The sequence below is a fragment of the Pagrus pagrus genome (genome assembly GCF_965226575.1).
Source record: "Pagrus pagrus genome assembly, chromosome: 9".
Taxonomy (NCBI): domain Eukaryota; kingdom Metazoa; phylum Chordata; class Actinopteri; order Spariformes; family Sparidae; genus Pagrus; species Pagrus pagrus.
This window is the reverse complement of record NC_140193.1, coordinates 11035647-11049533: the sequence shown is the minus strand read 5'-3', so window position 1 is coordinate 11049533 and position 13887 is coordinate 11035647. Positions and strand designations below refer to the sequence as shown.

General features: G+C 42.3%; 1 protein-coding gene across 1 annotated transcript; it reads left to right on the top strand.

Moving 5' to 3' along the window:
* Nucleotides 1-10345: 10345 nt before the first annotated feature.
* On the top strand, nucleotides 10346-12916 carry vgll3 (vestigial-like family member 3). Its single transcript, XM_084361693.1, has 4 exons — nucleotides 10346-10595; nucleotides 11267-11630; nucleotides 11715-12257; nucleotides 12350-12916. The coding sequence occupies exons 1-4, from the start codon at nucleotides 10491-10493 to the stop codon at nucleotides 12388-12390; spliced, it is 1053 nt and encodes a 350-aa protein (XP_084217819.1). The 5' UTR covers nucleotides 10346-10490; the 3' UTR covers nucleotides 12391-12916.
* The last annotated feature ends 971 nt before the right edge of the window (nucleotides 12917-13887 follow it).

The window sequence follows — 13887 nt, the reverse complement described above, 5'->3', positions numbered from 1 at the left end:
GTTCATGAGCCCTTAAAATAATTTGCTGGGGGGGTCTTTGGAGATAATTTTGTCCGAGGCACAGGCAAGACTTTCGGTTGCCCTGCTAACAGCCAGGAGGATGAACAGACTAATCACGTTAATTAGTGAGCTTCAAACGTGCCGGTAGGTTGATTTTTGTTACCTTTGGACAGAGCCAGGCTCACTGTTTCCCCCTGTTTCAAGTCTTGATGCTAAGCTGAGCTAACAGCCTGCTGGCGGTATTCAAATCTAATAGATAGACCTGAGAATAGCATCGATCTTTTCAACTAACTCTTGGCAAGAAGGCCAAAAATGTCAAACTATTCCTTTAGAATACAAACTGATTGGGTTAGTTATAGTATGATAAAGACGACCAGTGCCACAGCATATCGATCGGAAACTTTTAAGAAGAATTATTTCCAAATGACATTGTGGTGGTATACCAGTAGTGGAGGGGATTTAGGACATATGGAAGACAGCAGGTGGCTGAGAGCGGGAAGCGACGGAGGGATGTAGGAAGCGGGAAGACAGCAGCGGGGGAGGCAGGAGGGGGGACAGGGAGTTTGCGATGGTCTAATAAATCGAGTGAGTGACTCCACTCGTATCTGCCCGTGGGACGAATCTAGTCGCGCTCACCGGCGCAGTGCAGCATCGGGGAATTGTGGGTAATGAGAGATTATTCTCCCCTGTAGTGTTTGCTCATCATCATTGCCACTCGTAACCTCCCCAGCCTCCCACGAAGCACACACACCCCCCAGCACCAGCAGGCCGATACAGCACTTAGAGGCAGGTGTGGAGTTGTATACATGAACACGTGCAGACACACATACAGAGCACGCCGCACGCACATCTTACAGACATGGTTTTGTGAGTAAGGTCAAACAGCGAAGTGTTATTGTTTAAATCTGCTGCTGGCGCCAATTTTAGAAGTCGCACTCACTGAGGCACACACACACACACACACACGGTTCAATGACACCCTCTTTTATCCACAGGTCTTTTTAGCCTGAGGACGCCAATCTGTCTGAGGGTAGATCCTACATGCATCAAACCACAACCCGCCGTCGCCCTTTCTCTCTTTTTTTCTCTCTCCTCTGGCTCACCAGTCCGTGGTCCTCCTCGCCCCGGAGCCAGGCTGTGGCCACGAGAAGTGGGCTGGTGGTCCCAGCAGGGGCCGAGGCTCAGACACACCATTAGCATGAGGGAATTAGAGTCATTACAACTGGAAGGGCAACGGAGGACGAGTCCTTCGCTCTGCAGAGGAGGGAGGAGGCTTGGGAAGTTGTGCGAGGGAGGAAACAGACAAAGTGAGAAGCTTTGTTAATCAGGCAGTTGACAAACATGTAGCCAGTATGTAGAACATGGATGTATTTTTAATGTTAACACATTTTTATACATGCAGTGATATTGTGGCTCCAGGTGTTTACTCCTCCAGGAGAGCTGGCTCTCTCCTCCTGGGCCTCCCCACACAACACTAGGAAAATGTCTTTTATTTTGTTTTGATAGACAGACGCCTAATGGTAGAAATTAGATATTGTGTATTTAACTTTGGTTCTGTTTAATAAATGATTAAAAGTTATTATAAGAAGGGTCTGCATATTCTTGTCAGAAGCACACTAGACATGTTCCCGGGACACATATTACTTTAAATTAATATTTCATCTTTAAGAATAATTCATGTTGAGTCTTGGGTAGCATAGAATTCAAACCGTATTATTTAAATGTATTCGCTGACATTTATTAATGGCTTTGTGTGTGAAAATATGACAACAAACAGCAAAAACTTAGGATTTCATTAGAAAAGGGAGCAGGTAAGATCTAGAAAGACTGAAACAGAAGCAGACATGCAGTGGATCGTGGTTCTTTTTATATGGATATCGTCTCAATTCAGCATCTCATATCTCACAGAGAAGTAAAAAGACAATCTGTTTATAATCATGAAGCATTAACCATTATATTGGAGTGATATCACTAGTTTTATGAAGAAAAATCTCAGACTGGCCCTGTCCCTCATTTTCTCTCAAGGTGCACAGCAACAGAAGCTTCTGTGTCTCTATGTTTTTCCGTTGTGCTTTTCATTCAGTCTTACCTCTGCTGAAGTGCATTTTACTGTCACAGATAATATGAATGTAATCTACAGTCATTGTTTAAACCTGACATCAAAGTTTGACTTCGATAAGTAATGGCGCGAGGACCCAGTATGTTTAATTTCACACATATCTAAAATATGAACCCAAATCTCCTGCATTAATAGTACATTTTTCCCAATTTGCTGTGGATTTTCTGATTGAACATTTAAATCCACGTCCAGCTCTTGTTTAAAAGGAAAATTCCTCCCAATTTGACCCTCAATGGAGGACACACATCAACATGACCCTGTCTTTGAGCCTCCATCATCTCATTAACTCATGCTGGCCAGCCTGGGCAGCTTCCTTTATCTGTGTACGCGCAGAATATGAGCTAAAACTGGAGGATGGACCAAGTAATTATCTGCTTTTTAGGCAAGGTCAGCACGGTGACTCTGAGGAAACCCAATATCCACTGGTCACTGTGTTAACAGACAGTGTCAGACACTCAGGCGCACACACTGTGAAGGAAGTGCTTTGCTTTGTCTGGTCTCTGCAATTAAAACTCTCATTTCCATTTATAAAATGTGCAATAATGGCCAGGACAATTAAAACTGAATATGTGAGATCGCTGAGATAATGAAAAGGCGAAAGCGTGTCGCTTTTGTTTGACAAAAAAAGCTCTTGTAACTGTTTTTTTTCCCTTTGATTTAACATCGAAATTCCATTTCCATTAACTTACAAATGACTGTCTTTTGCTCATTAGAAAACAGACTGGTGCTACAATGCAAATGATCACACCATGTTGTTTTGTGTCTCACTTAAACTGAATAATACATCAAGACTCGTGCTCCAGTTTTAGAGGTGAATCTTGTCGTATGTGCAGTAAGTAGAGGGTATTTTTTCTGAATATAACAGTGAATAAAAATCTGCTCATGTTGCATCACTACGCGCACTTGAAGATGCGCTAATGGTTCCTTAATTAGGCTTTAATGTTTGCGCTCCTCCCCCACCTCTCACATACTGAAGTAGCAACTGCATTAAATCAACCTTCTGAATGCACACACAGAGATAGTGTGTGTGTGTGTGTGTGTGTGTGTGTGTGTGAAATAATGGAAGAGTTTGAGCAAAATTTCTGTCAAATTGTGTCAAATCCTTGCAGCTCATTGACATCAACGCGTGCAAACCTGTGTTCATTTGTATGCCTGATGCACAGGCGCCTTGTGCATCCTCCTCCTCATCATTGCCATCATCATCATCATCATCATCATCTTCAGCTCGTCCACGGCTCAGGCAGGTGTGTGTTTACCGACTCTCTCCGGGGCGAAAGAACGACATCAACCGCACCACAAAACTCATGATGCGGCAGTCTGCTTAATGTGAGATACCATCATCCTCAGCACTCAGCGTTAATCCACACCTGCCTCGTCAGGAGGGCTGAAAATGATAGATCTGTTCATTTGGCAAGAAAATGCAAGGAGTTTGACAAAAAGCACTTTCCTTATAGTTCATAAGATTGTTTTGTAATGGTTGAACTTTTTGGAGATCTTTTATTTCTTCCACCTCTGAGACTCAGATCTGGGACACAACACTTGTGACCTGTTTTTTATGCTTTCCTGGGATGTATCCCCAAATCCTCCTCCTCCTCCTCCCTCCCTCCCTCCCAGAGAACGATGTTCCTCTGAAACATCTCTGTGATCTAAAGTAGTGGAAGTTTATTAGACGTGTGAAAAATCTTCAGATCTAAAACACTGGAGGTGCCCCTCGTTCTTTGAGGGAAAAAGCAAACACATCTCCAACTCCACTTGAATTTCTGTCCCTTCCCTTCTCCTCCCTCTGTTCCCCCCCCTTCTAAAACATCCACTAATAATCATCTCAGTGCCTCATTAAGGAGCGGAGGAGTGGAGGCACGGGCTGCTCCAGATGTTTGGTGGAAAACCCCCGAGGTCCAGCGTCTGTGTCAGAGAACTTGTGTGTCTCTTGTAATGTGCACTATGATTGCATGAATGTGCGCACGCGACAGTGCTGTAAACCCGTGCGGTTTGATACTTCCTGCTCTGTCTTTAGGCATCACACTGAGTGCTCCACTGCCCCACTTCCAACACAAGGGAAGACAGCAAGGGACCAGATTACTTCTGTGAAAACATTAGACGGAGACTAACTCTGCCATCTCTGCAAAATTTTATAATCAGTCTCTTTTGTCTGCCGGTGCTGTCACACTGAGCGATCTGTCAGGTCAAGACATGCAGGTAGCAGCAGGATTTGAATGATTTATGGAGCTGATACTGACTGTTATCTACAAATCTACCCCACTCACTGTTTTTCAACTTTTTTGGGGGGAGAGATTTAATATATTTTGACAGAAATTTAAAAAGGAGTACAAAGATACACTCTTTCCACTCTTATTGTCTAGCAAAACTAATTTTCTCATCACAGGCCTTGATCTGAGCTCCTGAAAGAATACAATCAAAATGTTGTTGTATTTCTTGAATAACTCCTTTTCTCTCCAAACGCTGCCCCACTTCCACGGCGTCTAATCGCATCGTCGGCTTGCGACTCAATAATTCACGCTCCTTCTGTGAAATCAAAGCGAATGAAACATGAGTGAAAATGATGAGACTGTTACTCACTCGCCACCGTCTCCTGGGTCCCATTAAGATCTGGCAACCAGCATGCCAGGTCTGTTCCAGGAAATAAATAATAAATCTTCCTGTTGTCTTTGCTAAACATTTACCTTTCACCCGACTCCACAGTGTAATGGGGTAATGTAAAGTGACGGAAGAATGAGAAGAGAAAAAAATGGTGACATTGGAGCAGCTATGCTTATAAATAACTTGACTTTTTCAGCCACTTTAAATGCGAAGGTTAATCTTATTTTCAGATGGATCTTTGAACGAAACGCCTCTATTCTGTGTTTTAAAGTGGAGTACATGTTAAGGGGGGTAAAATTGGGAAAGACATTCTGACATGTGACTGCAGGAAAAGCACAGGTGTAAATGATAAACTTAATGATGGCTGAATTTTATTTAGCTGCACATCCATCGTTGGTGTCATTAGTAACACCTGTGCTTTTCCTACGGTGACAAGTCAAAAGGCCCATCAGTGTGACTACATGATGGATTGATGTACGGTGTGCGGGGATGAAAATGGGAGGACTATGTGGATATTTTCAGTATACAGTGTGTGTAGTGACTAATTACACGTATTCAGTCATAAGTTTAACAGCCCTTGGTTCAAATATGATTTAATTGACTTGTACAAAAACACATTTTATCCCCAAACCCAATCACTAGAATAGATGTTGAAACATTTCTTTAGGTACCAACTTTAGTTTTTTTTAGTTACGCTTTTCAATTTAACGTTGTCACAATGCTGTACTTATGATCTGTTTGGTTTAGGCACAAAAACCACTTGGTTGGGTTGGAAAAGGATCATGTTTTGGCTAACTGTTTTAGTTGCCAGAAACATAACTGGAAACTGTCCCGATGTCCCCTTGAAGATATACTGTATTTTTTCACCTACAAATGTTGTAACAGTCTTGAACAGTGGTCACTGGCTTGGCGGCTTTCTGGCCTATCTCCACCACTGTCCCCTCCACCACCAGATATGAAAGTCAGCTGCATAAATGTAAAAGTACAAGTGTGAACATTCTGTATCAGGTTCGCAGAAATGTTAACTGCCAACATTTTATTCTGGCAACAGTAATGGACAAATAAAGATAAAACTACAAGGAGTCATTAATCTTATTACTCTGTGCTTCTGCAGCAAAATCAGAGACATTGAAAAATAATGGTGAGCATAAATAAAATGTTGGTATGGTAACTTGACAGGGATTAGAGATCTTGTGTTATAAGATGCAGGCAGCGCTCATAGTAAAATATTTAAAAGCCAGCTTCTGCATGTTTTTACGTTAAACACATCAGCTCTTTTAATCGCTTTGGCTTGATTTGTGAATCAGTATAGTCACTGCAGTTATCTGGAATTACCCTGCGTATCGGATCAGTATTTTCTAACACTTTTTCCTTCCATCTTGACTCAGTCTGATTGGAAATTGACAGCAGAATGAGCAGTTGGAACACTTTCTTAGAAGGCTGCAACCTCAGCAAGGCCAATTATTTCAAACGAGGGGCACCTGTGCCTGAGTGAACCTCTGCAGTGAAGTCCTGGTGCTTGCAGGAAAGGCCACAACAAGAATCTGCACATTGGTACTCACCACATCTTGTTGGCGATCAAAAATTATGTAGGGCTGCTGGCAGGGGTGACGGCCATGGAGGGTGGAGTGATGCATCCAGGTCCAGCCTTACACCCATGTGAACAAAGAGCTCAAGGATGACACTGGGGCTAAAGATGTTCAGTCTCAGGAGCTTCAATTGTCAATGCAGAGCTCTTACACATTGCAGGGTAGAGAATGTAATTGTAAAGAACAGTAAGTAAGCACTGAGGTGAGCTGAATGGTAAGATTAATCTGCAGATGAAATAAGCTTTGACATTGAGATACAGTACTTCGGTATATTATCACTGAGCAGGGAAGAGAGCTGAACTTCAAGTATTCCAAGAAAGATACTTGCAACTCTGATCAACTCAAGTGAAGTATTTGCCTAAACGTAATCAACGACAATTCTCTGAACGTGGGAAAAACTCAATAGGTATCAGACAGATAAAAAAAACCTTGATGTCCACACAGTACAAATGTCTGCTGATGACACATGATTGGATGAACCATACCAGGTCTGAGCCAAGAACAGTCCATGGAGGCCCCAACACAGATGGGACTTTGCTCCGGCACATCCCACGGATAATAAATGGGATTGGGATCTGGGGAATTTGGAGACCAGTTCGACACCTTGAGTTCTTTGTCAAGTTCCTCAGACGTTCCTGAGCAGTTTCTGTGGTGTTGCATGTACACTGTCCTGCTGGGGGCCCCACTGCCATCAAGGAGTGATGTTGCCATGAGGGGGTGTACTTGGTCTGCAACAGTGTTTGGGTGGGTGGTGCCTGTCAAAGAGGCATCCACGTGAATGCCAGGACTCAAGGTTTCCCAGCAGAACATGGCATTGGAACAAGATGATCGATGCTCACTTCACTTGTCAGAGGTCATTTTATGCTTTTGGATTTTTTGCCTTTCCTTTATTGTGTTATGTAGCATTTTTGTTCATGTAAATGGTCTGTCCACGCCAAAGGAAGTAACTATCTCCACTGACTTTCTGCACAGGTCTGAACACTAAACTCATCAGCACAGAGCTCACAGGAACACAGCAGACAAGTGCCACTGATAAAAATAAGTTATGAAACTACTTATTTGAAAGCCACAGTGAACAGTCATGTTTAACACAATGAGCTGACAGTTTTAGCAGACCTCCGGTGTGCAGGGAGCTAATTGTTCCACAGGTGAGGAGCAGAGAGCTCAAAGCTGCTTCACCTCGCTTGCTTTTTGATCCTGTGAACACTGTATACTTGTCCCAGATCACCTGAGCGGTCTGGATTCTTTATAATGTCGTGATGATCTTGAGTGACACCAAATACACCACACTCGCAATTGAAAACAAATAAAGTAATTTTATTGATATTTCTATTCTTTAGTCTTTATTTTCATATGTTTGGTATTGAGAAAGTAATCAAGTTACATTTGTTTAATATTTTGATACCTCGATTATTGTTTAACAGGTAATAAGTGAAGTAAAGTAAAGTAACCCTCCCCTCCCAACCCTGGTTGGGACATTGCTGACCTGGAAACTGACCCGGAAGCTATTGAAAATTATAACGAATTTCCATGAAAAATATTGACAAAAAAATTAAAAAACACTCGAATCCAATAAAAAAGAGTTATGTCTCATTCAACCAGTACAAGAAGACATTTTGCGATTAGATTTTTCAGTCAATGTGTCACATGACCTGGAAACTATTGAAAAAAAAAACTAATTTTAATGAAAAATATTTAATAACAATAAATATTTAATATTAAGAATCTCAAAGTCTTCATGGATAGCCATAGACACATTAATGGCAACAAATCTGGAATTGGTTACATCAAATGTTCACCGTCCATGTTTTATAAGAATATGTACATGAACTTATAGTGAATGTAACTGTCTGCCCACATTTTTTTTTATCATCAGCAAATGGTCCTTATTACTTTCTGTTCACTTTACTAAAGATCCACATCTCCCACTTTGGCTCATGTGCTCCTGTTACAGATGTTGGTTGTGTATCCTGCAGCAGGTCTCCTGAGGGAAAAAACTGACAGTGTCATGTCACCAGTCTCGCCAACAGGTGGCAGCAAACAGCTCAACACAGTCAATCAGGGAGCTTCATTCAAAGAGCAAACACTGACAACCAACAGTCAGAGTATGTGCCCGCATTCACATAGAATTGTTGTGGTTTATGATATAAAAAATATTTTAGGCAAATATCCCAGCTAAGTCTTGTGTGTTGATCAGAGTTGTGATTAAAGAGTTTGGATGGACCCCAGACGATAATTCTAATAACGAACTGGGTCGCGTCATTCTTAAATTTGGGAATGACTGTTTAGAGCAGGGCTGCCCAAAATTTAAATTTGTCCCACCAGATGTTTCAAGCTCCTAAAACTCCTAATAATGTTCATTTTTAAAATGTTTTGTCATGGAAAAGGATCTTTAAATATGTAGGATCAATTATTATTATTAATTTACTTCTTTTTTCATAAAAGGAAGGCAGTCAATTAAAGAAACCTGGGATCCTAGGAGGCCTACCATCTTACATCTTAACAACACAATGCAATAGGTGGTCGAAGGGATTAAGTTTGTCCACTCCTGGTTGAGAGTATCCAGTCTTATAAAGAGTGTCTCATGGGGAAGTCTGCATTGTAAAATTAAACACTTGGTGGATTGATTCCAGTATTTCTTTAGACTCAGTATTTCAAATTGTGATTGTTTTTAAGCCAACAAATAAATAAATAAATTGATAAAGGATGTGTTTTGCTCGTGGAAGTGTGGAGAAAGCCTGGAAAGAAAACCTACATGATGGGATATTAAATTTACAGACATAACTGTGCAGTTAAAGGAGCACTGTGTAGTTTTGGGGAAGAAATCAAAAGAGAAAGATCTTCACTGACTGAAACAAACTCTCTCTGTTTGTTTGTATTATTACCTCATTAATATTGTAAATATTAAAATTCCGAGTTTGAATTTCTTCTTTAAAGCTACATAATGCTCCTTTAATCATCCTAACACTTTAAGTTGATCTAAGAAACCAATACTGAAATGTTGAGTGTCTCCAGATGACACTGCATCACAACATATTTCCCGGTCACCTCATGCCACAAAGTAGTGGTAACTTCCTGGAAAGGTACTTAGACTCAAGATGAAGTAATAACATTTACATTTTAAAGGTGCAGTCTGTAGTTTAGGGGAAGGAATTTAAATCAGAAGAGAAAGATCTTCATTAACTGATTTTTTATGCCTAAACAAACTAAATAAAAATCGTTTTCATGACTGAATAAACAAACTGACCTTAAAGGACAACGCAATTTCATACCGTTTTACTTTGTTTATATGTGGCGGACCCTGCCACCTTTGTAGCTTCAAACAGTGTTCTGGAGACCTTATTTTCCTCTGAGAACAGCTCGTTTCTTTCAGTAATGGTAAGATAAATATTTCTGAGTTTGACTTATTACCAGATTAATGTTGTAAATATAAAGTGGTAGTGCCCTTTAACTGAATGAGTAAAATACTTCTAATGTCAAATAACTATTAAAAAAATAATTGATGAGTGTGGTCAAAATGTTCTGTGTAGAGCGAATCTTGACTGAAATATTTCTAAAATCCTGGTCACCGCGCGCTCTGACGCACGGTCCTGAGGTCAGGGGTCTCTGGACTATTAGCTCTGTAGACTGAGACCCACAGTGGAATACGTTCCTACCTTAGACTTAAATGAATGAGAGCCACCAGCGGGAATAGAACCTCAGACTCGTCGCTTCGCTGCCTTGCTAAACTCCCCTGGTCCGTGCAGGCCCTTCCCCGGTGGGCGTGAGTAAACGGCCCCAGCCCTCTCTAAATATAACTCCCCTCCAAAACAGAAAGAGAGAGAAGGAGGGAGAGAAATACTCACCCAATCAGAAGCGCTCTGAAAACTTGTCAGAGAAGAGTTTTTTTTTTTTCCTCTTCTCCTTTAGGATACAGTGTGTTTGTCTCATAGCGTTTTGATCCATTTTGTGGCCCCGGGTGGTGCTGGTGGAGCGCACAGCGGGTGGCGCATTGTCTGTATGCAAACTGGACGACATGGCTATTGTATGGGTTTGGGCATATATGGAGGCACCGCTGGCTCGGAGGATACAGCCCGTCTGAAGTCTCATCAGGAGTGGACTCAGAAGTCGCCCTCGGCTGTTGTTGGTGGTGTTGCTGTTGCGCGCGTTTCTCTCCTCCGACTTTCTCCATCTTATTTAGCGCTATGAGTTGCCTGGATGTGATGTACCACCAAAGCTATGGAGCGCACTACCTCCCTGCAGCGGCGTACAAGGCGACATACTATAACCACCATCACCAGCAACAACAGGTGAGACATGCAGCAGACTTTTACTGGAGAGTTTGGACGCTTTTTTCCCCCCACACAGCTGTGCGTAAAACTTATGTGGTGGGAGAAGTTATTTATGTTTTTTTTAAAAAGTGTTTAAAGAAAATTAAAAAAACACAGAATAAGAAGAAAAACAGGTCGCTAAGTTTATCATGAAGTCGGAGTAACCATGCGCTAAATTTAAGTTACCACAGGAGCTTTTTCTGGACTTTTTAAACTAAAAGATTTTTCCACATCGTCTGACTTCTGTTCCGGGCAACCTCTCCAACTTTCTTTACGCCTCACAAACGCGCTCTTTTAACTTCAGTGTCAGTTTTGAATGATTAAATTCCAGTCTGAAGCTCGTTATTCGCCTCAGGTCACGCGTAATGACACGGAACTATTAATCGTGCGGTCAAACGGTGATGTAATGACAGCCATGTCAGCCACTCAGGAATGTGGATGAGGCACATTGAGCTTTACAAATAGCTGGAATGCAGTATGGGAAAAAAGAAACTCATTTTCACACACACACAACTCCCATTCTGCTCCCAGAGGAAAGAAATGTATTACTTATTATTGGAAAACAACAGTATTTTGAGCACCACCAACACATAGAAATTGATTTATTCCTGATTGGATCTGTCAGTAAATCTCTCTATTTCTGTCTCCAGAGAAGACTGAGTGTTTACAACAAGATGCAGGAGTGTATGGAGCAGCAGCAGCAGCAGCATGGAGGAGGAGGAAGAGGGATGCTTTCCAGAGATCAAGGCCTCCGGCAGGGTCCTCCACTGCCAGAAACCGACCCAAGCCGGAGATCCACGTCCGATTCAGAGCTGAAGGACGGCACTCAGCCGGCGGAGGCAGAGTACTTGAGCTCCCGGTGTGTTTTGTTCACCTATTTCCAAGGCGACATTGGCGACGTGGTGGATGAACACTTCTCCAGGGCGCTCAGTCAGTCCAGCACCTTCAACAACGAGAGCAAACCGATCAGAACGACTCAGGCGTCAGGTTCAGGCAACACTGGTTTATGGAAAGGTGAGCCTAAGAGAGGAAAATGTTCAATAAAATTATCCTTAAACACTGAACTTGTGTGTTAAAGTCTTTGTGATTTTGTTTCAGATGGGTCTGTATCTGAGGGTCAGAGCAGCTCAGTGTGGAACACAACCTATCCACCCCAGGCCGGCTCTTGCCTCCCATCCGTGTCCGTCTCGGTCCACCCAGACTTCTCCTCCAGCCCCGTCTCCTTCAACCACCCGGACGGATCTCTCTGGGCCGACCACGTGCTCACCCAGGCCAGCCTCCCTCCTCCTGCCGCCCTACCCGACAGTTGGACCTACAGCCTGAACCCCCAAAGCCCGAGCGGCTACCCCAACGTCCACAACGTCTATCACCCGCACCCCCACCCACACATCCACACCCGGCACCACCACCCCATGCTCCATTCATACCCGACCCACAGCGCAGCATTGGATCCCAGGTTTAATCCTCTGCTGCTGCCCGGTGTGAGGAACCAGAGCCAGCCGACTGCCAGCGCGGGGAGCTCCCCGCACAGCGAGGGGGTGAAGACGGAGATGGAGCCCAGCAGCAACAGCCCAGTCGCGGCTACCTCTGTCACCTGGACGCCCTCGGCCCTCCATGGATCCTTGGAGGTGTATGACTCAGGTAGATACTACATGACAAATTCAACACAATCTTAACATGCATTCAACTCATTGCACAACAATAACTTTACCTTGTTTGTTTCTCTCCTGCAGCTCTTGATCAGACCAAAGCAAAGACGTCAGTTTGGTTCTAGCTGATGCACTGAAGGAATATCAGTTCACACCAAAAAGGACCTACTATGTGGCTCTATCAATGTATGGCTGCAACACCAGCACTGTAATGTACAATGTAGACGAAAGGCTCATGAGTCCTGCACTGTCCACACAACTTATTACGGATGAACTCAGGCTTTGGACTTTGGCGATCTAATGCTTTGGCCCTTGAAGAACGACACAAAGAGACTACTTGCTTTAAGAACGGGAGGCCTCTTCTTCTCTATCGGCACAAAACACCAATCCTTTTTTTTCCATGCAATGTGAGACCAAGTGGTTCTGTTTCAAGAGCTCGATTTTGATCCACATTTTGTTTTGTACAGTAAATGTTTGTTTACGACTGTAAATGTTTTTTTTTGTGTGTGTACAGTTTTACCATGCTAAGTTGTTGTTTGCTGGATGAGCTCTGCTAAAAAATGGTTGCCTGAATGCTACTTTGCTATTTTGCCTTTTGGGGTTGTGTAGTGTAAATATTGGTATGTTTAAATAATAAATTGCTGAACTTTATTTGTGAATGAAGGCTCCTTTTTCAGACATAAATGTATTAGTTTCCTGCCATATATACAGAAGTTGTGCAAGATATGTGGTTCCAATTAGGGCTGGGCAATATAATGATATTATAATGTTATCGTGATATAAGACTATATATCTAGATTTCACTGTATCTTGATATGGCATAAGTGTTGTCTTTTTAGGATTTTAAAGGCTGCATTACAGTCAATTGATGTAAAGTTCTGACTGCTCTATTTGTTCTAATAATCGCCTTTACCCACTTAATCATTGTATCCACACACTGTTGATTATTTATCAAAAATCAGCAATAGTTGTGATATCAATATCGAGGTATTTGGTCTTTATTTTTAAGTGATAAATACAGTGAAGTTATTTTAAAGGTGTAAGATGTAAGAACTGGCCACCTGTCGAATTCAGCTCGACTCCAAAAATAGCCGCTTACTGCTGCTAACCGCAGCTGACATTAGGTGGTAGTGCAGCCAGCAGTCATAATAGCTGACTCTGTTCAAACTGGAGGAGAGGTGCTGTTGTTTACAATCAGATTATCACCTCTTGCCAGCTGGTTAGCATGTCAGCTTCCATAGATTTCGCTGCAACACAACACACAGACGTCTCTGGCAGAACATCCATACTGTAATTTCTTTACATTGTGTTTAGAATTGTAGTTGTTTGTTTAAGTAGGACCTTTCAGGCCACATCACCATGCAATACTTCCAGTTAAATCTGCTGTATTCTAATCAAGGGGGTACTGAGCGCATCACTTTAAGTTCAATTGAAGTGAAAACTGTTTGTTTCTAACAGCTTATTCAGATGAATTCCTGATCCCAACAAGGATAAATCTGCTGTGCAACTCATCACGCATAACTTTCCTATTACACTACAGAAATGTCGGTTGTTAAGTCCTTTAACCTCAGCTCTGAGGACCTTTGTCATTCTAAAATCAAAATGGTGGAATATTACTAGAT

Coding starts and splice junctions, on each gene's coding strand:
- vgll3 (XM_084361693.1), top strand. CDS start 10,491: ATGAGTTGCCTGGATGTGATGTACCACCAAAGCTATGGAGCGCACTAC. Junction 11,631..11,714: donor CAACACTGGTTTATGGAAAG/GTGAGCCTAAGA, acceptor ATTTTGTTTCAG/ATGGGTCTGTATCTGAGGGT. Junction 12,258..12,349: donor CTTGGAGGTGTATGACTCAG/GTAGATACTACA, acceptor TCTCTCCTGCAG/CTCTTGATCAGACCAAAGCA.